General features: G+C 36.6%; 3 protein-coding genes across 9 annotated transcripts; 2 read left to right on the forward strand and 1 right to left on the reverse strand.

The window, feature by feature from the left end:
* Nucleotides 1-592: 592 nt before the first annotated feature.
* On the reverse strand, nucleotides 593-11,052 carry Fat-spondin (extracellular matrix protein f-spondin). 5 transcript variants are annotated; one of them, XM_083046271.1, is made up of 12 exons: nucleotides 10,907-11,052; nucleotides 4,676-4,863; nucleotides 4,286-4,470; nucleotides 3,975-4,178; nucleotides 3,328-3,614; nucleotides 2,639-3,042; nucleotides 2,257-2,428; nucleotides 1,803-2,052; nucleotides 1,533-1,716; nucleotides 1,158-1,321; nucleotides 903-1,085; nucleotides 593-731 (listed from the first exon to the last, which is right to left on the reverse strand). In XM_083046271.1, the coding sequence occupies exons 2-12, from the start codon at nucleotides 4,851-4,853 to the stop codon at nucleotides 645-647; spliced, it is 2,298 nt and encodes a 765-aa protein (XP_082902397.1). In that variant the 5' UTR covers nucleotides 4,854-4,863; nucleotides 10,907-11,052; the 3' UTR covers nucleotides 593-644. The 5 variants fall into 5 exon arrangements, with proteins under 5 accessions (XP_082902397.1, XP_082902400.1, XP_082902399.1 ...); XM_083046274.1 differs by lacking the exon at nucleotides 10,907-11,052 and adding an exon at nucleotides 9,885-10,175; XM_083046273.1 differs by lacking the exon at nucleotides 10,907-11,052 and adding an exon at nucleotides 7,005-7,289.
* Nucleotides 11,053-11,501: 449 nt separating this feature from the next.
* On the forward strand, nucleotides 11,502-19,082 carry LOC145940761 (uncharacterized protein KIAA0930 homolog). Of its 3 annotated transcripts, XM_083046275.1 has the most exons (9): nucleotides 11,502-12,148; nucleotides 13,551-13,870; nucleotides 14,030-14,293; nucleotides 14,379-14,478; nucleotides 14,997-15,299; nucleotides 16,297-16,521; nucleotides 16,915-17,553; nucleotides 18,512-18,661; nucleotides 18,895-19,082. In XM_083046275.1, exons 1-9 carry the CDS (start codon nucleotides 12,025-12,027, stop codon nucleotides 18,933-18,935), a joined length of 2,166 nt encoding a protein of 721 aa, XP_082902401.1. In that variant the 5' UTR covers nucleotides 11,502-12,024; the 3' UTR covers nucleotides 18,936-19,082. The 3 variants fall into 3 exon arrangements, with proteins under 3 accessions (XP_082902401.1, XP_082902402.1, XP_082902403.1); XM_083046276.1 differs by lacking the exon at nucleotides 16,915-17,553 and having other exon boundaries at nucleotides 11,516-12,148; nucleotides 18,895-19,081; XM_083046277.1 differs by lacking the exons at nucleotides 16,297-16,521; nucleotides 16,915-17,553 and having other exon boundaries at nucleotides 11,564-12,148; nucleotides 18,895-19,080.
* A 356-nt stretch (nucleotides 19,083-19,438) lies between these two features.
* On the forward strand, nucleotides 19,439-21,719 carry LOC145940618 (vascular endothelial growth factor A-like). The gene is made up of 4 exons (XM_083045965.1): nucleotides 19,439-19,686; nucleotides 20,492-20,747; nucleotides 21,047-21,247; nucleotides 21,452-21,719. Exons 1-4 carry the CDS (start codon nucleotides 19,575-19,577, stop codon nucleotides 21,498-21,500), a joined length of 618 nt encoding a protein of 205 aa, XP_082902091.1. The 5' UTR covers nucleotides 19,439-19,574; the 3' UTR covers nucleotides 21,501-21,719.
* The last annotated feature ends 74 nt before the right edge of the window (nucleotides 21,720-21,793 follow it).

A 21,793-nucleotide genomic window follows, 5' to 3' on the forward strand; every position in this document is an offset into this window, starting at 1 on the left:
AAAAACATAATTTCAGTCTCGATACACGCGATAATCGATAAGAGAGATTTAATGATTTTAATAATTCAATTTTTTTTTAATCAAATTGTATTTCTTTATTATAGTTGTAAAAAGATAGCACGAAAATGAGAAAACATGAAACAATCAAATGCAAAATCAATCATGCAAAAACGTAATAATGTAACATCGATCTTGCATAAAAGCGTTGATTAATATTAATCCTGGAATGTTCAACGTGAATCAGTAGATTGTATAATATTGTTAAAAACATAATTTCAGTCTCGATACACGCGATAATCGATAAGAGAGATTTAATGATTTTAATAATTCAATTTTTTTTTAATCAAATTGTATTTCTTTATTATAGTTGTAAAAAGATAGCACGAAAATGAGAAAACATGAAACACAATCAAATGCAAAATCAATCATGCAAAAACAGGGCACAATGATCTATTCATACATATACGTATGATTTACGTTTTAAGATTAAACATTTAAAGAGATTTATCTCTTTATAGATATAATTAAAATTATATCTCTTTCTGATATATAGATTCCTTTTCTTTATATTTAATCCTTAAAATATTTGCTATATTCTAAATTAAATGCCATCGAGTATATCAATAGAATAGTTTCTTCTTAATTCATATTTCTTCACACGGTGCGAGCTCGCAACGATGACGGCGATGTAATTTCTTCGGACAAGGACGACCTCCATTTGCAGCTAGTCGCTAATTACAAAGAGAAAGTATTATCAGAACGGAAGAAAATTATAATATATATTATGTCATTAAAACTTTATAATAATATGAATATTTTGTTCTCAGCAGTTATGTAATTTCAGCGAATTTACATACGTATTCCGCGCCTGTATAATCACCCAAGATTCATTAGTTCATTACCTCGATGAAACGGGAACTCGTTGCGTGACCGACGCCACAAGTGACACTACAAGGTGACCAATTTGACCAGCGCGACACCACGCAATCCACGGGAGGGGCAGGGGGTGGATTAAGCGTTTCGGTAGGTATTAGATCTTCGTTTACGCTCCCGTTAAGGAACTTGCCGGTAAGAATAGCTTGTACCTAAACAAGGGACAAAAATTTCATGATGACATCTCGATCTTGCGTTCGTGTTCGTGAAATTTTTGCGCTTACGACGCCACACGTGTTGTTGCACTCGTCCGCGGTTAAGAAATTATTTCGATTTCCGCGACATCCGCCGTACGCGAAGGGTGCGCACATCATTTGCCTTTTGATGAAGGCCCATCTCTGGAAGTAGCCCCTGCATGGACCAGGATCTGCCTCCTCCATGCACACGACTGTATAGAATAATATGATAGGAAATGTAACATCTCTATTTCAAAATTTAATAATCGCGTTTTGAGAGAAAGATCTTTCTCTTATAAAACAAAAGAATTACAAATGTCACAGGAATAATTTAATTAATATTATCAAAAAAAGACTCTTTGTCCTCCTTTTTTCTCTCTCTTATAAAATATTAAATTTTTTAATATTTTTAACATATTTTACCTTTTGCCGTTGCCATGTTAAATGTACAGTCCGACTGGACGAGGCAAGGTCGTTGCTGAAGCAATTCTACGCGCGAGGAGCATTCTGTCTGCAGAAACGGATCGACTATCAGCAACCTGGTCCGCAATTTCACACCCTTTCCGCAGGAAGCGCTACATGGTGACCAGTCGGTCCAGTCCGAAACCTTAAATCATCCGTCATTAGCCGTTATTGTTAAATTATAGCAAAAATCCGTCCCGCGACACATGCAGACGAATTTGAACCGCGTACTGTGCAGACAGGATCGATCTGCTCTTCCGTTCCCGGCTGGCAAGGTGGCTCCATACACTTGTCCTTCTCGATGAGCGACACGAGCGGGCACCGTTTACGGCCACGACGATCGCGGAACCTCCTCGTGCGCATTTTCACCCCTATTCCGCACGTGTTGGAACACTCGGACCATTCGCTCCACTCGGTGGTCTCGCAAAGTGGGTCACTGCTTCGCGAGGAAATCACGTCATCGTCATTTTCTTCCTCGCCCCTGAACAAAAAGAGAATTTCTCAGATTTCTCTGATCGCCTAGATTTGCATAAGGATAAAATTTTGCGGCAAAAATGCAAGGTCGGTATCGATAAACTCGTCGCGTGACTTAATTTTGACGGAGAGTCTCGCATTTAAAAAAAAATACAATTCTTTATACAAAGGTGGTGATATAAATGTTAGCTTAAATTGTGAATGTACTCACGAGCACTCTGCAATAGACGCAACACACATCTCCTTCGAGACCAGTTGTCTGTTGCAATTGAACATTGTGGCTTTTTCCGGCATTCTATACGACCTTGTGCGCATCCTTAGGCCCTTGCCGCAGGTCACCGAGCACGAGGACCACGGCGAGTAATCCGTCGTTTGACACTCGGCTTAAAAATCAGAACAGGATAAAGTTAATTGGTATCCTTCAATCATATACTTCAAGTAATCTCAATATTTTCCTTAATGATTGACGACATCGTTAAAATATCACGAACGGTAATTCTTTAAAAAGAATTAAGTAATTAAATGTCAGAACGCTTTTGAAAAATATTTGAAAAAATATTAAAGATATTTATATACGGCATAACAATGCATACGTCTCGATGTGTCCTCGGTGTTCTCGGCCACTTCTAATTCGGCCACTTGCTGCTGCAGGAGTTCCTCGCTACATCCGCGCGAGATGATCTTTTCTCGATTTAAGTACAATCGGGCCAACGGATGCATCGGTCTACCAGACGGATCGTAGAACGGAGATCGCGGGTCTTCCGGATAGAGCGTCGTTATCGGCTTCATCTTCTCGCGCGGTTTCGTCTCGGAATTCGGTGACATGTAACTAATGCCATTATCGGTGCCGGCGTCCCAAGGATAAAGATCGATTATCATGCTCTTCGTCCATGTGCAGTCCCTCTGACAAAGATTCAATTTGCTCACTCCTACCACCCAGTCAGGAGACGGACCCAGCATGGAAGCTACCGAGAGAAGATTGTGTCTTCGGTCCACCCTGAAAAATCATGAAAAATTAAAATTCAACGAAAGGATTATTAACGATTTATATTATTGATTACAATATGCCTAGAACAAGGTATAACGCATTGACATTTTTTTAAATTACTTTTCAGTAGAAATATTCAAAGATTATCCAGTATGTTGTAAATGTAATGTCTTTATTCAAATATCTGAGGATTAAAAAAAGATCAAATCTCATATCATCGATTATCAACATCAGGAAAATTTCAAGGAAAATTTCGGAATATATATTTTACAAATATTTATATCAGATATTTACTTAAAACTTGTCGTTGTATTGGTATTGACATTAGGATACCAAAGACCGGCGGCCTTAATAAGCGTTCTGAGGTGTCTAGATTTATCTCTTAATTCTGCTTCAACGCCCGTCGCGGAGCCCCATTCGGCCAATTGTCGAAAACCATCCGTTGCAATGTGATCTCTGCCCCAGAAGGAGAAATTGGGCTCGTGAGATGCGCCGATTAAGTCGCTGAAATGGGTCAGCCAAGCGGAAAAGGGGAAGTCTTTCGGGTGCGTTCTGTTCGACCAGATGCCCTCCATAGTTAGCTGAAAAAGTGTGATTCGACAAGATTCGAGTGATTGCGATGACACGTTTTTATTCGCCTGTCATCGTAACTTTCGCGAACCGTTTAACAAACAAATAGAGAATAATGTTATTTACGAACTTTTAAAAACTATTAATTTTCAATATCGGTATTCAAATTTTTTTCAGAGGATTTTATATCTTTTATTTATTAGTGAAATGACAATTGAAACATCTAAAATCAAATCTATCAGCAAATTAATATCAAAAAATTATATCTTTTAATTCAAATATCTGACTATTAAAACCATGACTGTATAAGTTTTTGCTTTTTACAGTACATACTTTTCATTCAACTCTTCAAGAGATTTTATATATCTCACCGAATACTTGGCTTCATCGCAGGCACAACATCCAGTCTCATCTGAATTTTCGTCATTCGTGCCTGACTCATGTCTATTCGACTCGCAAACGATCTTAGAAAGGGCACCATCTTCAGCGTACCATCGTACGTTGTTCTCCAAAATCATTGCGGTGAAGATAACGCATCCGGAACCGGTCTGCGGTGCCCGCCACATCACCAGAATCTGTCAAGAAAAAATATTTATCGATTTTCAACATAAAAACACACAGGTAATTAGTAATTAGATCAAAGAATAATTAATTTCTCTGTAAAAAAAAGGCTCGTATATACTTCTGATTTCGGGTAGTCGGTCAATTCGGAGATCGTGTTAATGCAATCTTCGTCAAAGGTGGTCAGGGAATCCGGGAACAGTTGGAAATAACCGACGTTCGCCAAAGGACTATTCGGCGCGTGTTGAGAGTGAACTGTCAGCGTGAAACGTGTAAATTGTTGCAGTCTCTCATGTGTTCGCGATCCTGAAATTTTTTTATCTTTTTTATTTATTTAATATAATTTAATATTTTTTGGCAAAAACAGCACTTAATTGTATTTAGTATAATTTTTCGTAAAAACAGCATTTCAGAATCGAAGGCTAAAGATCTTCGAAATCCTTCGCGATCGTGTATCCTTTTCGGTTTTCCAATTTATTAATCTTTCAAATAATCGTTTAGGGAATCAAACCTTGCAGACTGATTGTATGTATCGCTTTGGGAAAGTATTCCGTCTGACCGCTGATAAGAATTCTGTAACCACCATCGCCCTGCGTCCTATTTGCGGAAGTTTGTCCCACCGTCGGTCGCATGGGACATCCGGCATGAGTCACGGTGATGAGATACGCCGTGAATAATAAAAATAACATTTTGAGGAATCTAAAACACACACACATATAAATATCGTAAGATCCATATTTATATTCTCGGTCTTTAATAATAGCATTATATAAAAGCTGTTGGTCTCTAATCATTATTATTAGACGATTGTATGATGCCAGTTAAAACATCCTCGTGAAATTCGTAATGCGAAAATGACATTCCGGCGACTTGTCCTTGAATCCACGCCTCGCTTGCTCTGCCAAGAGAATTACTGCAATTGACGAGAACCGAGCGAATCCCAGCTGATCTCTTAAGTGTCATCATTGTTGGAATTCGTTTGTAGAAAACGAGCGCGCGCGTTGTAAAATGAATGAGAGAATTCCGGCGATCTCTTTCGACCACTATTGTTAGATTCGATAGATCGCCGCAGGAGAATACCTTGTGCTACATAGGGCCACAAAGTGGCGATGAATGATCGCGAACGGATTGCGAATCGCGATTTCGAAATTACAAGAACGGAGAACGGAGATTATAATACGAATGAATCTCACGATCTCCGATAATATCCTCGGATTATGAGTGAACGGCAAGAGAAGAAGAATCGGAGAAAATTTACATTTTTCTCGAATAAAAATATGATTCGAATTTTTTACACTTGAAAATAAAAATGACATTCTCATACTTGAAAAAAGGGTGACAATTTTTATCCGACAAGTTAAATCGTTGTTCTTTTTTTTATAGTTGATCCGCGATTAGAGCTCTTTGACATTCACGATAGTTTAGAAATTAAGATCATGCGAATTTAATGACATAATATAATAGCAATTGCATAGATAATTCGTCGCTAACAAAAACAATTTTTTATTTGATATCTCGTATAATAGATAGATAGAAAAGAGATCGTGGGAATGTTAATTATTGTTTTTCGCGAGATTCTCCCAATTTCCGCGAAACAAAAATGATAATCATAATTACGCTTCGATATCTTTGCAATCGAGCAACGCTCTACGAACTTTTCTCATTTCTTTTTCGCTCACCTAACGATCGTACGACGTGACTATCTCTGCGCATAAGACGTGAAATCTTATGATAATCAATGCGATCGCGTGTGAGAGATTAAACATCTACTTCATGATTCGACTCAAGATGCACGACCGTTTACAACCTGTCATTACTATAATTAATAAACGACTTCGCCATGCTAGACAGAACTTTCACAATAAAAACGTTACTAAGAAAGCCCCACTAGAGAAAGATAGAGCTGTTACAAGTTCATATTAATTATTAATTGTTAGAACGTACATAAAGATAAATATGAAAAAAAAAATTATAAAAAAGAATGTAATAAATATAAAAGAATATAATTATATAGAAAAGTCACATAAAATACAAAATTTATAAGATTAAAATTAATCAAAAAGAAGGTTTAATCAATTAACAGTGAATTGAAGAAAAATTGGCGAGTGATAAACGTGTTAGTAGAATCAAAAAAAAATTTTAGAAATATACGAGTCTTGCCCCAATCAGTTTTAAGATATTAAATATAGGCACATGCGGGAAGACAGGAACGCGTGCCATACGTCTGCATCCGAGATGTCATTATTTGCATCCGATGCGGTCGAATAGTTGGGAACTGGGTCGAGACTGTTGTCAATCCGCTTCAACCAGCTTTCGAGATCGCCGTTTACGGTGGCACGTAGGTAGGTGTATAGGTTTCTAGAACGCTAGTTGGCGAGGCAGAAACGAGACGGAAATTACAAAATGCGAAAAACGCATCTCTGGCACGTGGCGTGAATTTATCACGCTCCGATAGCGGGGGCAGTTCACCCTGTCGTGAAATGCGACGTACAGGGTGTGCAAAAGTATAAAGTACATGTCTCTCTAAAAAAAAAAGATTGAAGATGCGCAACATAATAAACGATGTAAAAAGATCACAGATACGTCAAAAAGATCACGAAAGTAAAAAACATGTATCATGTACGCTCTTAACATATAATTTTCGCGATAAAATCAATCGTTACCGCATACGATCTTCGTTTTACTCAGCGATACAAAAATAGACAAGAAGTTTGTTTGTCGATGACGAATGTGTTTTCCCGAAGAAAATTTAACAGTCATCACAACTGGTATCCGGTATTGCTCTTTTGTTTTTTTTTTCCTTTTACATGCACTTAATCAATGTGGTAATCGATGTTCACCTTTCACGGCTTCACTCCGCGAACGTTTGTGTTTCGAATTAATTAATCGTAAATTTCACGCGATTGGCCCGAAAACTATTGAGCCGAGTCGGCAGAGCTGCTTCGCATGTACACACGCGTGAAAACTGATGCATACACGACTTACAGTCGAACTCGTATCCTCAATCGTACCCCTCTACCCACAATTGCGCGCGTGGGTGAGTTTACGCGCTCGCAATTAGCGGAATAATTAATTGTTAACAGCTCGGTTATTAAACGCGATAAACCGCGATATACATATGTGCACAGTTTGATCATATTCCATATTTAGCAAACTAGCTATAGAAAATGTCAAACAATCTAAAAAATATGTTTATTAATTAACATATACTTTTTTTTGTTTCTTATATATGTTTAATATTATATGTACTAGAACAACACAAGCGCGCGCCATTCCTCGATTTTATATAAAAAAGAATGATATTTTTATATAAAGTTTGTTTAAACTTGATTAATATTTTTTGACAGAAATCAGCTGATAATTGTCAAAAATTTTAATCGAGTTTAAAGAATTATAATATATTATTTTAAACATCTTATTATTTTAATTTTTATAACATATTATATTTTAAAAATTAATTAGTAAATTAATTATTTAATCAATTGATTTCTGTCAAAAGATATTAATCGCGGATAAAGTATTATAACATATATTACTTACAAAATATTATTATTTTAATTATAATAATATGTTGTAAATAATATAATATGTTATAATATATACTTATATATAATTTATTATATAGTATTATTATATAGTATTTCTAGCGTATGATTAGATTTTTTAAATTACTATATTTTTGTAGATAACGATTAGCGAAGCGTATTTATTTTTTTCGATTATATTTTTGTTTAGTGAGCTGTGTATTTGCTATAAATGGATATCGTAAAATAATCCATACTTTTATTTCCTGCAATATATTGTTAACGCACATTGAAATTTTCTCTGAATTAATGTGCAGATAAAATGGCTTGCAATGCATCTTCGTACTTTATCGTATTCTATCTTAGCAAACAATAAAAAATCAAAAAATGCATGCGATTAATTAAAGTACTTTTCTTTCTTACAGGGAGATTTTATTACACTTTATCTTTAACAAATTATGTCTATCATAAAAATATGTGTAGTCAATTACTTCGCAATTTTTATTTTCTACAGTACCGCTAACAAGATAAGATCTTCTCAATTATTAACAGATTACGATTTGCAGAAAGATTTCTACTATCTTCATGACATTCAATCATATCTCATCTTTAACAAGTTACATTTATCTGCATATTTAATTAAAAGAATTTGTATTTTTATTTCTTACTATATTAGCACGATGGAGCTTTATAATACATCAATTCTTTAACAAATTATATCTTATAAACATATAAATTATATATTATAAACATATGTAATTATAATTAATTTACATCTCTCTTTTTAATTTTTGCTGTTTTTGAAAGCATTTAGAGAAATTCCATAATACATTTTATCTTTTGCAGATTATTATATTATAAATATATTAAATATAAAATTAATATATATTTTTGTTGTTTTTAAAAGCATTTAGAGAAATTCTATAATACATTTTATCTTTTGCAGATTATTATATTATAAATATATTAAATATAAAATTAATATAAATTATATTTAATATATTGATTTTTTCTCTTTTTCTCTGTCTCTTTTGTTTTTTCTCTCTTGTGTTTTATCATTATAATTTTGTTGTGATAACTGAGGTGGTTCTTTTTGCATAAGTCACAGTACTTAATTTAATTACATCTCGTTATTATGAATAATTATGTGAGCATATGTGCCATTACTCCGTGACATCTGTATTCGCTGTCTGTATAATCATCTTGGCCATCTTTCAAATTTAACGAGCCATAATAAAAATAAACATAATAATTTGACAGCTCTCGCGACTCTCCCTATGATTCATTATACAGTGCAATTTCGTCGAAATTATTTTCACGCGTGACTGCATCGGATTGGTTCAATTGATTTATTGTGTTTGAATATGTACGCTTTTGTTACGATGTGATCGTATATTTACCGAAACGGCCATTCAATGAGTCATTTAAATTAATCCTTTATTTGCAAAGTTTAAAAATTTTAACTAGCCAAGCGTCCGGGAGCTATTGTCAACATGACACCGTGAAAATTGGATTCGCAGCTTTAACACAAATATGCGTGGCTTGCTGACGGTGCGTTTATTAATTCGTACTATTTCGCGGTAGGCGATAATCCATATCGCCCCGTAGCTATTTTGTTTTGTTGCTCCGTATATAATTCCCTTTCATTCTTTTAAACCAGGCATGTCAAACACGCGGCCCGCCAACAAAAAAACTGCGGCCCGCCGAAACTTCTTGAAAATCTTTTCATAAAAATTGTTTTGTGAAAAACGATGTCAAATATCTTCTAAAAAATAATATTAAATTGTGATTTTGTTTATTTTTCATTATAGTTTCTATTTTTGTTTTTTATAAAAAAAAGTAAAATATTTTTTATTATAGTTTCTTTTTATTATAGTTTCTTTTTTATTATAGTTCTATTTTTGTTTTTTTATTTAAAAAATCGTAAAATATTTTTATTTTAAAAAGTAACATAAGATATAAATATAAAGCGACTATGTATAATATACATTGAATATACTAAATATAATAATTTAAAAAATCGTATTTTATTTATTCTAGGAACATTGAAAACATGCGGCCCTCAGCTTAATACAAAATAGATCATGTGGCCCGTAATGCAAAACGAGTTTGACATGCCTGTTTTAAACAATAAATTCTCTATGTTGGAGCGTTAGTCAATTAAACTCATCATCATCACAATGCTGGATACTTTACCGTGTTATTTCCGGTCCGCCTCCGCTTGTTTGTCCGACACGAAGCGCATTTGCTCACTTTGTGCGATTAATATACACGCGAAAAACACAGGCGAATGATAAATTCTAGAAGGCTTTACATCCGTACTGCCGACAAAAGGGAAACCGGAAGCTCGCGCAAATTATCGAGTAGATTTTCCGCCGGACATAATTCCATATAGAGAATGGTAGAATATCGCTGAGCGCAGCTTCTTTTATCACGCCGTTTAGTCCTTTCACAGAGCTCTATCTATGACTTCAGAATGCTTTGCGCCTAAGGCAAAATCTGATAGTTTATGTCTGATTGCTTAACAGCCACAATGCGATAACGAGCGATCGCGATAATCATCTAATTAAACTAATAATTAATTAAAAGAATCTCCGTTGAATTTGATTTTATGTGAGATATTTCCTTCGACCTTAAATCCTATTCAAATTAGGTAAACTATTCATATGCAATTAGGCGATAGTTTCCGGAGAGGAAAATAACGCTATTTTATTTTAAATTATGATATTTATAATAGATAGAAATGTATTAATTCTGTAAAATTAAATATAGGATTGAATAAACATTAAGCGCAATACAAATTTTAATATTTTAAAACCTGTGACAATAAATTCAAGTATTTTATTTGCATATAAAACATTTCAGAGGCAAGTAGGTCGAATGTATATTAAAGAGATATTAGAGAGGATGCGTCCCGAAGATTTGCAATTCAAATTTCATAATGTTAACCGTATCGAAATTGCAATATGTAATAAATTACCACGATATTAAAATTATTATATTAATCGCAATGCACAGTTAATTATGTCGCGATCGGCCCGAGGCGTCTCAAGAGTCTCATTTGAATTCAATGCACGAGAAAGATCAACGTGTTCGCGTGAGCGCTCGACAAGTTAATTACGCAACTGAGCTTCAATAATGGACCGATTAGTCACACAGACTCGCTTATGCGACGCGTTGAACGTGACCGATCATGAAGATCGCGCGGATATACTCACTGACGACTTCACCGGGATGATACCTGCGAATCTTCACTAATAAAATCTCGACGGACAGCAACGGAGATCGACTGACATATTACACGCGTCCGATACACTCGATCTCGAGTTGACTGGCAACTGGGTCCCGGAGGTTTTATCGAGAGTCACGGGGTCAGTTTTAGGTCACTCGATATCGGTTCAGGTTCTCGAGATAACGCAGAAACGTTCGCGATAAACACTCATAGTTTGAAGATATATAAGTGAATCTTCAGTCGTACAATTTCCTGCCGGTTTTCCACGCTTTTCTGTTGGACTTGATAATCGCCGAGGAGAAAGTTCAACTTTTCTCGAAGCAAGACTCTCGTCCCAGATTACTAATCGATCTTCACTTTCCTTATTCGCCTCTTATTCTTCACAAACTATGTTGGACAAATATAAATATGATTGTATGTAAAAAGTTATGTCAGTAGAAGGCAAATAAAACGAGAGGCAACAAGTATATTTGGGAAAAAATATTTTTTTTGTCGCGCTGTCTTTGATCAGGCGCTTTATAGGAAAGTTCAAACTCCAGAGCCGACATCGGCCTGTCGGCAAGCTTCTGTATAGAGTAGAATGTCATTCGAATATCGCGCCTTGGCAACGGCGACACATACAAGAAGAGAGACACGCATGCGTTGCATTATCGACAAACGCACTTGGCACGATCAGTCGCGGCCGAGCCGCGCCGCGCGAGGAGCTCCGATTTGACGTTTCTCTCCTCGTCGGCTTGTTAACCAACTTGCCCATCTGTGAAGTGACGCACAGTTCGTCATTTTCCCTGATCTCGTGTGACTTTCAACTTAGGAAATGAGAAAGTCGACGTGAAATCACCTCGTCATCGACCTCGTCGCCGTCTGTCCGTCATCTCTTTGGAGCCGCGTCATCTCTTTGGAGCGCATTCTTCAAGCGCGCCGGTCCCTCGAGAGAGGCACCATCACAGACTCATAGCGTAAGCCGCTCCTGATTCGACGGGGCCAAGGACGCTCCCGTCAAATACAACTACGCAGGTGGAAGACGGTACAGACGGTTGTTAAAGAGGAGAGGAACAGGACGGTCCAGGAAGGAAGGTCAAGACCAGGCCACGCAATTCGTCGGCCATGGCAAGCCTAGCGAGCAGCTCGTCATCGGCGGGTCTAACGAGGGCCCCGACGATGCTAGAGCAGCTACTCGAGGAGATCAATTTCCAGAGAACGAAGGAACTCAGGCAGATGCTCAAGGATGGTTTGTATATATGCGACCGAAGCTGTGCGGCCGGCTGTTTGTTTGTCTCCTTGCTTAGGGGGTTTTCACCCCCTGTGTGTGCGTGCACGCATCGTTGGAAAGGGAGTGAGAATGTGCGCAGGACGATTCGGGGTGTGCTCGACACGAACGAATTATGAAGGGGTTTTGCTTTCCATCAAGTTAACTGACCGCCGAAAAATAGGACCGTCTCGCTTGAGCTTGAAGGGTGTTTTGAGGAAACTGAATTGTTTCTGATCTTCTTTCCTTTTTTTTTTCTTTTGCTGTAGTCTTTCATTATTTTATAAGACTTTATGAGAATTTCTTTGGTATATTAAAAGAATCTTTTAATATTCTATTTCTGATTTGTTTTACTTATACATTTAGTTTTTACAGATTTTAATAGTATTGCGTATACAAGAAGATAGATTCAGATATAGATTTAAATATTTTATTATAACTATTTATTTAAATGTCTTTGGCCTTCAAAGTTTATCGTATAATATAAATGAAGAGATGTAAAATCAGCTTTCATCAATATACGAAAACTGCTTTTGTAATGTCGAGAATTGTTCGACGCTATACAATAATTGTTCAGTTCTTTAAATACTTTAATAATGAAACTGCCAATCATTCTATTCGCTTGTTTTCATTATTGACAGATTCTCATTATTAATAATCACTTTAATTAAGCACTTCATCAAAAGAAATGTTTACAATATGCACATTATAATAAAATTTATAAAATATTTTATAAAATTTATAAAAATTATAAAATAATTATCATACACAGAAATAATGTCATTCAGTGTCATTTTTATCTTATGTTAAATATAATAAATAATAATATGTTAAGCTTTATTTATTACTCTCTTTGTCACTTTACGTTCTGCATTATTTTGCTTTTTGATATATTTTTATAGCATTCATTATTTATTCTCATTAATCATAAAACATTCTTATAATTTCATTTCACTAATTCTTTTAAACTTTGAAGCGTATTTATATAGATAAATGAAGTTATCGTGATTTAAATACACTTAACTATTATTTGTCAAAATATTAATTAACAATTATCATAAAATAAAATATACATATTTGTTAGAATATTAAAAGTTTAAACAAGAAAAAAACAAAAATATTAAAGATGCAGTTAAAAATATATCTTAGTGAGACTTTTCCATCAATAACTGTCGTCATATAAGTATCGATTACTTGATATTTCCCGCCTCATCATATTGTCTCCCTCTTCCCAATATACCCTTTCGCATACGTAATGTCGAATCGATTGAGGGTGAATTTGATATTAGTCGGCGTCCTTGAAAAAGTAACCGCGTTCCCGCATACCGAATTTTGATATTCGATCCGCGTCTTTAGACACGTAATTTTTTTTCGTCTTTTTTAGATTCTGGATTCGTTGTACTTCAAGGCACAACTTACTGGACAGACCTGTTCGTCCGGCACTTCCTGTTTCAAGCGGAGCACGCTATCGACGGCGACGACCTTCTCTTCTTCGTTCGCAAGAAACATGTGAAGACCTCGTCGCGATATCTGCCCAAATTCGAGACCGAGGTCGACGTATTTCGTAAGGACAGCAAAAAACTGCCGATCGGCGATCCCGACATCGATTGGGAAGAAACCGTGTACCTGAATCTTGTCGTTCATCAGTTCGACTACACGCTCACCTTAGCGATCTGTACAAGAACGAGCCCCAAGGAATTGCAAGTGAGAATCGGCGATGATCGCAAAAATATACAGAGTGGTTCAGATGGATTATACTTTCTTTCCAAATTTTTTAGTTAATTTTTTTGAAGAATTTGCTATAATGCCATTTATTTTTTTCATCTTTAAATTTCTGTATTAACATAACTTGATTCTTTTCAGGTACTGCGAAGGCATTCTCAGAAAGTATACGCCAGTCCGAGTCGACGGCGTATGGACGCCAAAGGCGACCTCGAGGAAATGACATACCCGCACATATGCTTCATGGTGGACAATTTCGACGAAGTTTTCTGTGATATTTTAGTCAGGGACGGGGAGATGGTGTGCGTGGAACTAGTCGCTTCCGACCGAGAAGGTGCCATCCAGGGTGTCATTTTTCTCGGCTCGATCAGATATGACGCTTTAAAAAAGGTTTACGACGCGAGGGTGAGTCGCCGATAATAAATATAATGATGTCACAAATGCGTCATCAGACTTTGCATGCATATATAATGATTGTTTTTATTTTTAGTCGAGCCTGAGCACCAAAATGGCACAGCGAATGACATTCGGCCTCTTCTCCGGCGCGGCCTCCCAAAGAATAGAATTTGTACGAATGAAGGGACCACGTGGTACGAGAATTTTATTACTTTTTTTTATTTATATTATTTTAACAATAATCAATCTAGTTATTATTTTACTTGTTTCTTTTCTCTCTTTTCGAGACTTATGCGTTTCTTCTTTTTCTTCTTTTTTTATTTATAATTTTAATTTTCGCAATTTTTGTTTTGACAAATAAAACAACTTTTGAACATAATAAATAAAAAATTACGAATAATACGACAGAATTTTTATAAGCAAAAATAAGAGAGATATCAAAAAGAAATTATTATAAAATATAATTTTATCGAAAGCTTTTTTATTATAAAAATCTAGTAATTAAAAGTAATAATAGACCAATACGAACCAACAAACGTAGGTGTCAATGCGAGGGTATGTTTCACCTTTATTATTCAACGCGGATGTAGGCGGGAAAGGTGGAAAATAGAAGATCTATATTAGTACAAGACGCGAGATGTAAAGTTGTAATAGAAAAAAATACACGATACAAGACATTTCAGTGTATGTACGAATATCGCGGTCCTTTTAGGCAAAGGGCACGCGGAGATGGCCGTCACGAAACCAAAGGGTTCCGGCGCGGAAACCCCGACGTCCGAGCCGGGTTACTGCGCGACCGATTTATGGGACGCCGACTGGGACGATGCTGAAGAGCTCTTTATGTATCGCCATCAACGAAGACTGTCCGATCCTAGTGCGAATCTCAACAACTTCGTGCGCGGCGGCTGGAGAACGAAACCGGACACGGTGGCCACGAAAGCGAGATCGGAGAACGAGGGTCTCGATTCCATGGCGAATGGTCTCAACGAGATCGAAGCCGGTGACGTTCGAGATGGTAATTATCTTGATGATGCGCGACGTACACAAAAAGCTCCCGCCTCCCCTAAAAAAGAACACAGATCTTCTCTCTCGCTATACTTACTAGATTTTTAATTTTACACTCTTAGACTTGCGGCATTCATATCCCGCATTCAGCGCTAAAAGCAACAGTTTAAGTTTAAACTTTTTTTTAAATATGTTTCTATTTTTTATTATGTCAACTGATTGAATTTCAGACGACGTGTATTTATGACAGCGTTAGACGTGGGATATGGACGCGGGACTTAGCATCTTTCTCTTCTCAATCCTATTTCGTTCGCATCCACTCTCGATCTGTGCATGCGCCTGCGTTGTATCTGTGTGATGCACAATTGTCTTGATGTTATGAGGCGTATATAGACGTCCCTCGACAAATCTTTCTTAATGCTGGCAACTTTGCATAGACTTGAGCCTGATCGAATTTAAACACAGCATTAGCGCGATCTAGAAGACGAACGCATGCATACGTTAAAAAGAGTTCTCTATACGAATTCACGTCCCACATTTACGTTCAACAATTTTTATTTTTTTTTCGTTTAAAGTGTATGCACAATTCGGTGCGCCGTATAATAACGAGATTTTATTTATTCGAATATATAAAATATTAATATTTATACTAGATTACTTATTAGAACGCTATTTAATTTCTCTATCTAGATTAGTCGACGTTCAGGATTCGCAATTTCCTAAAATATTAGTATAGCACAGTATTATGTAAAAACTAAAACAACGTGTGAGAAATAGAAATACACCGAGAATAGAACAGATTCAGATTCTCTCTACCTCCACCAACACTAACAACCATCACCACTACCACCATCACCACCACTACTAGTACACACTAATCTCTCCGGTTCGATCGATCGAAGTCGCGTGTATTGAGAAAGCCGACAGAGAAAAACTAACGAACGAAAGAGTTCTTTCTTGTTGTCTCTAATAATTGACACGTGCCATGCCGGCTCTTTCCTTTGTAGCCGATGTACAGGATAGCAGCTGGGGGGGCCGGGGCTCACCAGGAACTCGCAGGAGTCCCTGCACGCCTCGTCGACGAAGATCGTCTCATCTGCCGATCCGGCAACAACAACAACAACAACAACATCCCGTCCACAACAAGCAACGACAACATAACGCTCGGGAACGTTCCGGGACGAATGAGAACTCGCCGATACGCAAGGAGGCGATCTATCGCGAGACACACGGTGAGTGTGCTCGTTCGCGCTAAGAAAAAAACGATCGGTCTCTCCTCTGTCTCTGCTCTGACCGATGCTCTTGCTTCTTGTGTGACTAGTAGAAACTCTGTAGTTCCTTTCCGAAGTGCCATCGTGTTCCGTGTTCTTGTGGGGATGAGCTTTGACAAAAGTATGCTAACATTCCAGCGAAACGTCAAATTATCAATCAATTTATTTATTTTTTTGTTTTTGTTTGGGGGCGTGAAATATAAATAGCTGTCTCTCATCTATTGATATTTTCTCCGTAAAGTCTTGTATTTAAAACATACGAGAAAGCGCGAAAAGAGACCGGGGAGCACGATCGTTTGTAGTCGCGACACGGGTGCAATCGCCGTCTAAATGACGACGTGGTTCTCGCGGCAGGTTTCCACCGCAATCACCATCAGCACAACAATCATCATCAGCGAAACCACCAGCACCAACACATAGAAGTGGGCAGCGAGATCTTAGTGCCGGCCGGCCGGTGCCTGACGGACGACAACGTCCGGCAGAAGCTAGACTCGGGCGCGATATTGGTCCACGGAAAGGAGGAACTGCCGCTGGGCTACGACGCGGCGGAGGACAATAACCGGAAACGACGGCCGTACAGCGCCGGCCATCTGTTCAATCACCATCATAACGGCTTGGAGAACGACGACGAGGAGCATCGGCGGCTGAGCGACGACGAGCTCCTGCGGGTGAGACGGCTCGACGGACGTCGTCGTCGTCTACGGAGCGCCGGTTCCGATCACGAGGACTACGCCAATGGAACAACGCAGAACATCAAGAACAAGAACGACGAGATCAGGGACAAAAACGCGAACGCCCATCATCATGACGCGACGCGCTCCAACAATGACATCACGTCCGCTCGTCGGCAGAGTGCCACCCTGCCCCGAAGACGACGTCGAAGGGCGCTCTCGGGCAGCTTCGCGGGTAACCCTCTGCCTCCGCATCGCGTCACACCTGATGGAACCGCGATCTACTACTGGTGCGAGCTCCCGCGCCGCCCCGGCTCACAGGGTAAATTCCTTCCTATCTCCTACCCCGACCCCCTGTTTATCAATCTCCAAAAAAATATGCCCTCTGTTCCCAACGAAAGCAATCCAGAGATCATCATCTTCATTGTACTGATCCGTTATTCGTGTAATGTAGACGTGTGTCCAAAGCATGACTGCGATTAATGACTGTGTTTATGGGATGGTGAAATGACAATGGCTGTGAGTCGCGCATGGGGATGCGATGAAGGGAGTGATGGTAGTGGTGGTGATTTGCGAAGAGAAATGATGACGATCGGAGATATTTGTTTCGAAAGCTACTTTCGATCAATTATTCTTGTAATTCGATTCTTGATCGCGGATATTTCACCACCGATAATAAGCATAGTCATCGAAAGTAGGTGGATTTAATCTAGTTCGCTTTATATGAACACGATGTGTCAATTTTACTGCAACGACAGAATTTCATAGAATACATTAAACGTTGCTGAGTCTTCTTATAAAGTAAATATAAAGCAACTGTATATGAATTTTTTCTTATACTTTCAGCAAATCTGCGAATCTATTTCTATGTGTAACTTGCATAAATAATGCGTGAATTAAATTTATCATTATATATCATTCTTTGGAATATAAAAGCGAAAATTAAAAGATTTCCTCGTATTCCTCGCTCTGTTTGCACTTGCACACGCATCTCTGTACACAAACACACACATATACATACACACGATCTGTGTATCATATCACATTCGAACTCGTTCATTCATTCCACTATGGCTCGTAACAACTTCATAAAAATATGGCATTTAATTTCATCTTATGCTTGTACCTTATTCTGTGTTTCATCGCTCGATTGAATGTTTGTCCCGTGAAAACGACTTCATCGTCCTATCAATTGAATGATCATTACAGGATATCAAAAATGTATTACAATATAGCGTTCGATACGATATAGTAGATTAATAACACTCTTTTTCTTTCAGAGCTGGATGATGGAGCGTATAATCCGCTCTGGACGATGCGAGGTTTTACCCAAACCTTTCATTTCTGGAAAGAGACGAAGAGAGCACAGTCCGTACCTCTAAATGCTTTTTTGACATACATTACATTGCCATGGTGGAGCATAGCCAAAGGTAAAATTTTCTAGTATTATAGTAACACATCTTCGCTACTACACATTTATAATGTCCGAAAGTTTGTCAATTAAATTGTGCCAATTTATGTAAAACATATTTTTCTTGTGTGTCTCTACTCATAAATCCATAAATATATTGGCAACGATTTGGCCGATTTAAATTTTCAGAGACACTTAATATATCATGATATTTAAGTTGCTGGATTCAATCGTGATAATTTTTTATTGCAGATATTTTGGATCACCGGGAAGGACCTATTTTAACGTTCTAGCCAACAATCTAATATATCTTATCTAATTTCGATACTTTTTCCTTTTTTTACTTTGTACGTATGCCGTCTAAGATTGTGGCCCAAAGAATAATATATGATGTATAGTTTAAGTAATAAATGAGAAATATTATTTACACACATATACGCAGCAGTATGACTCTCTCTCGTATGTGCAAAGCAGTTGCGTCTCATCTTGCGATGTTAAAACAAATCATATTTGCATGATTGTTTACGCGGATATAAAAACAAGTAGAAAAATAATATTGAAATCAAGCTATTTTTTCATATATCAAAAATGAAATTTGAATATTTTTTTCTTCTTTGCATTTTTGAGAATCATCAAAATTGATAATTTCAACGTGAGATTTAAGCTTATTAGATCTTGCACTTTATTACAACAATAAATTAAGTATTCATGTTCGCGGAATAATGATTACGCGAAATACTCGCAATATTTCGCACAGCTGTTTCCTTCCTCGTCTTGGTTGAACGTTTGCGGCCAAATTAAAAACCGCACGTCGCTGCTACATCCTCCGGCAGTTATAAATGAACGAGAAGGAAACTTCATTATGCTCATTATTTAACGACGCGTCGTGTCGCTACGAGCGATTCTAGTTTACCGTGTATCAAAAGCTAATCATGAAACCTCTCGCGATAATTTGTGCTTTAACGATCGCTTGGAGGATTTACATCACCGAGGCCATGTGGTATGATGACGATGATCTACGTGCTCACGAAGGAGAGGTGATAGGTATTAATTGAAAGCTTCTCTCACAAAATAATATACCAAAATTTATTGTTGTATAAATTTCTGATACGGAGAAAATTTTACAGTATCAATTACATGAAAAATATATTCCCTTTTATAATTTATTTAACTAGAACATTATTTAACTAAAACAACATTAAGTTATTTATTACTATAAAAATTTTAAATTATGCATTTATTCTATTGTTTGTTAACGATTATACATTTGTTTGTGCATTAAAATATTCAAATAATTACAATACTTCTTTGTAAAATAATATTATTGAATATTAATATCGTGATTTTTCTTATATGTTAATATGTTCCACGATTGTAAAAATATTACATTGTATAATTTTTACTATTATATTTTCTCCGCGAACACACATTCATTTTTATCGACGTTTTTTTTTAATTCTGCATTCTCTTGAGAAAATTGAATTTCAAATATGAAAGTGGTGTAAAAAACCAGACATACATTATGTACTTTCAAACGATCAGAACTGCATTAACATGAATGTAACGTGGAAAATCTTGCTTGTCTCTTGTGACTTGCGCAAATTACTTTTTCACACAACGTACATAGAGATATGCTATTGCAATTTTGAACGTAAAACCTAATGACGAATTGAGATAAATTCTATTTACATTTTCTGTCCTTGCAAATAGCATTGTGTGTGTTCATCACTTTCTTATCAATTGATATTATTTCTTTAAATACTTTGTGTAAGAGACATGTGTAGTATACACTTTAATATATAAAATTATTTTCTCTTCGAAAACCAATTCTATACAAATTTGTTAACAGAATGCAGAAGAGAACGAATGTATAATCAGATGAAAGAGGTGACATGTGTACCGAGACATACCTTGGTGAAATTAATACCGCAACCGGGCTATACTTTCTATCCAAATTACGCTCCCGTGAAGAGATGCAGCGGGTTTTGCCCTAACAAGTCATGTATGCCGATTCGAAAGACTATCAAAAAGATCGTCGTAAGAATGGACGGCTATAACTCGACCGAGTGTTATCACGTATTAGTCGAGGAGCACGTCAAGTGCAAGTAAGATCGCCTTTTGTGTCACCTATGTTTTCTTCAGTCGAATACGACGTACATATACTTAATACTTCACTCGAAAAAGATTTTGTATATGCAGATGCTTTTATACAAAATTTTGTAAATAACACGTACGATTATTGATAAAATATTCTGTGATTTCGACTAACTTTAGTCCTACTTTATTCCGTAATAAATTTGGCCAGAAAGGCTAAAGGAACAAAGGACGTCTTTGATTAGGGAAGCAATTGTCTAATTAATATCGCATTTTTCACATGTCTTTTATTAAGAAAATATAATTTCAGATGCCAATGCAGCGTAAAACAGAGCCATTGCAACGTTTATCAGGTATATTCGAAAGATAATTGCGCGTGCGAATGTAAAAACAGGAGGAAGTGCAATGAAGCACGTCAGATGGTTTGGAACGAAAAATTGTGCAAATGCATTTGCAACAAACCTGAAGAAATCTGCTCAAGCGGACTCGAATGGGTCCCTTCTCTTTGCGGGTAAACAAGAAAAGCAAATTTGCAGCTGAGAATCGCAATCGAATTCTTTATCTATTTTTCTTTTCTATTTATTTTATCCTTTCTTTGAACAGTAATTATCTATTATATGAACGACATATTTGCTACTGAAAAAGTGCAGTATGTAATTAATTTTTTAATTGATATATTAAAATAACATATATAAAATTTTCTTTGGCATTTCAGATGCGCCAAGATTATGGAATTAACACCGTACTTCGATATCAGAAAATAATAAGACAATAATGTAGAGGATAAGAAGCAAATCTATCTCAACATTTTTAAATATTACAATTATTCAATAGTGACTTAAAAAATATGCAGTAAAAATAATACATAAGGTATATCTTACATGAGACATTTTATACTTCAATTTCATTCTCGTCTGTAATAGTCTTACATGAATTTTTTTCTGGATTAAAATCGTGCGCTGCTGTAAAATAATATTAACAAATTGAGCAATAACATAAAAATTCATGCAACTGTTGTATAAATAAAATAACGTTCCTAATTAAATATTGTTACTAT

This window comes from Prenolepis imparis, unplaced genomic scaffold (genome assembly GCF_030444845.1).
Source record: "Prenolepis imparis isolate NDT839.2.m4 unplaced genomic scaffold, iyPreImpa1.0 SCAF_9, whole genome shotgun sequence".
Lineage (NCBI taxonomy): Eukaryota > Metazoa > Arthropoda > Insecta > Hymenoptera > Formicidae > Prenolepis > Prenolepis imparis.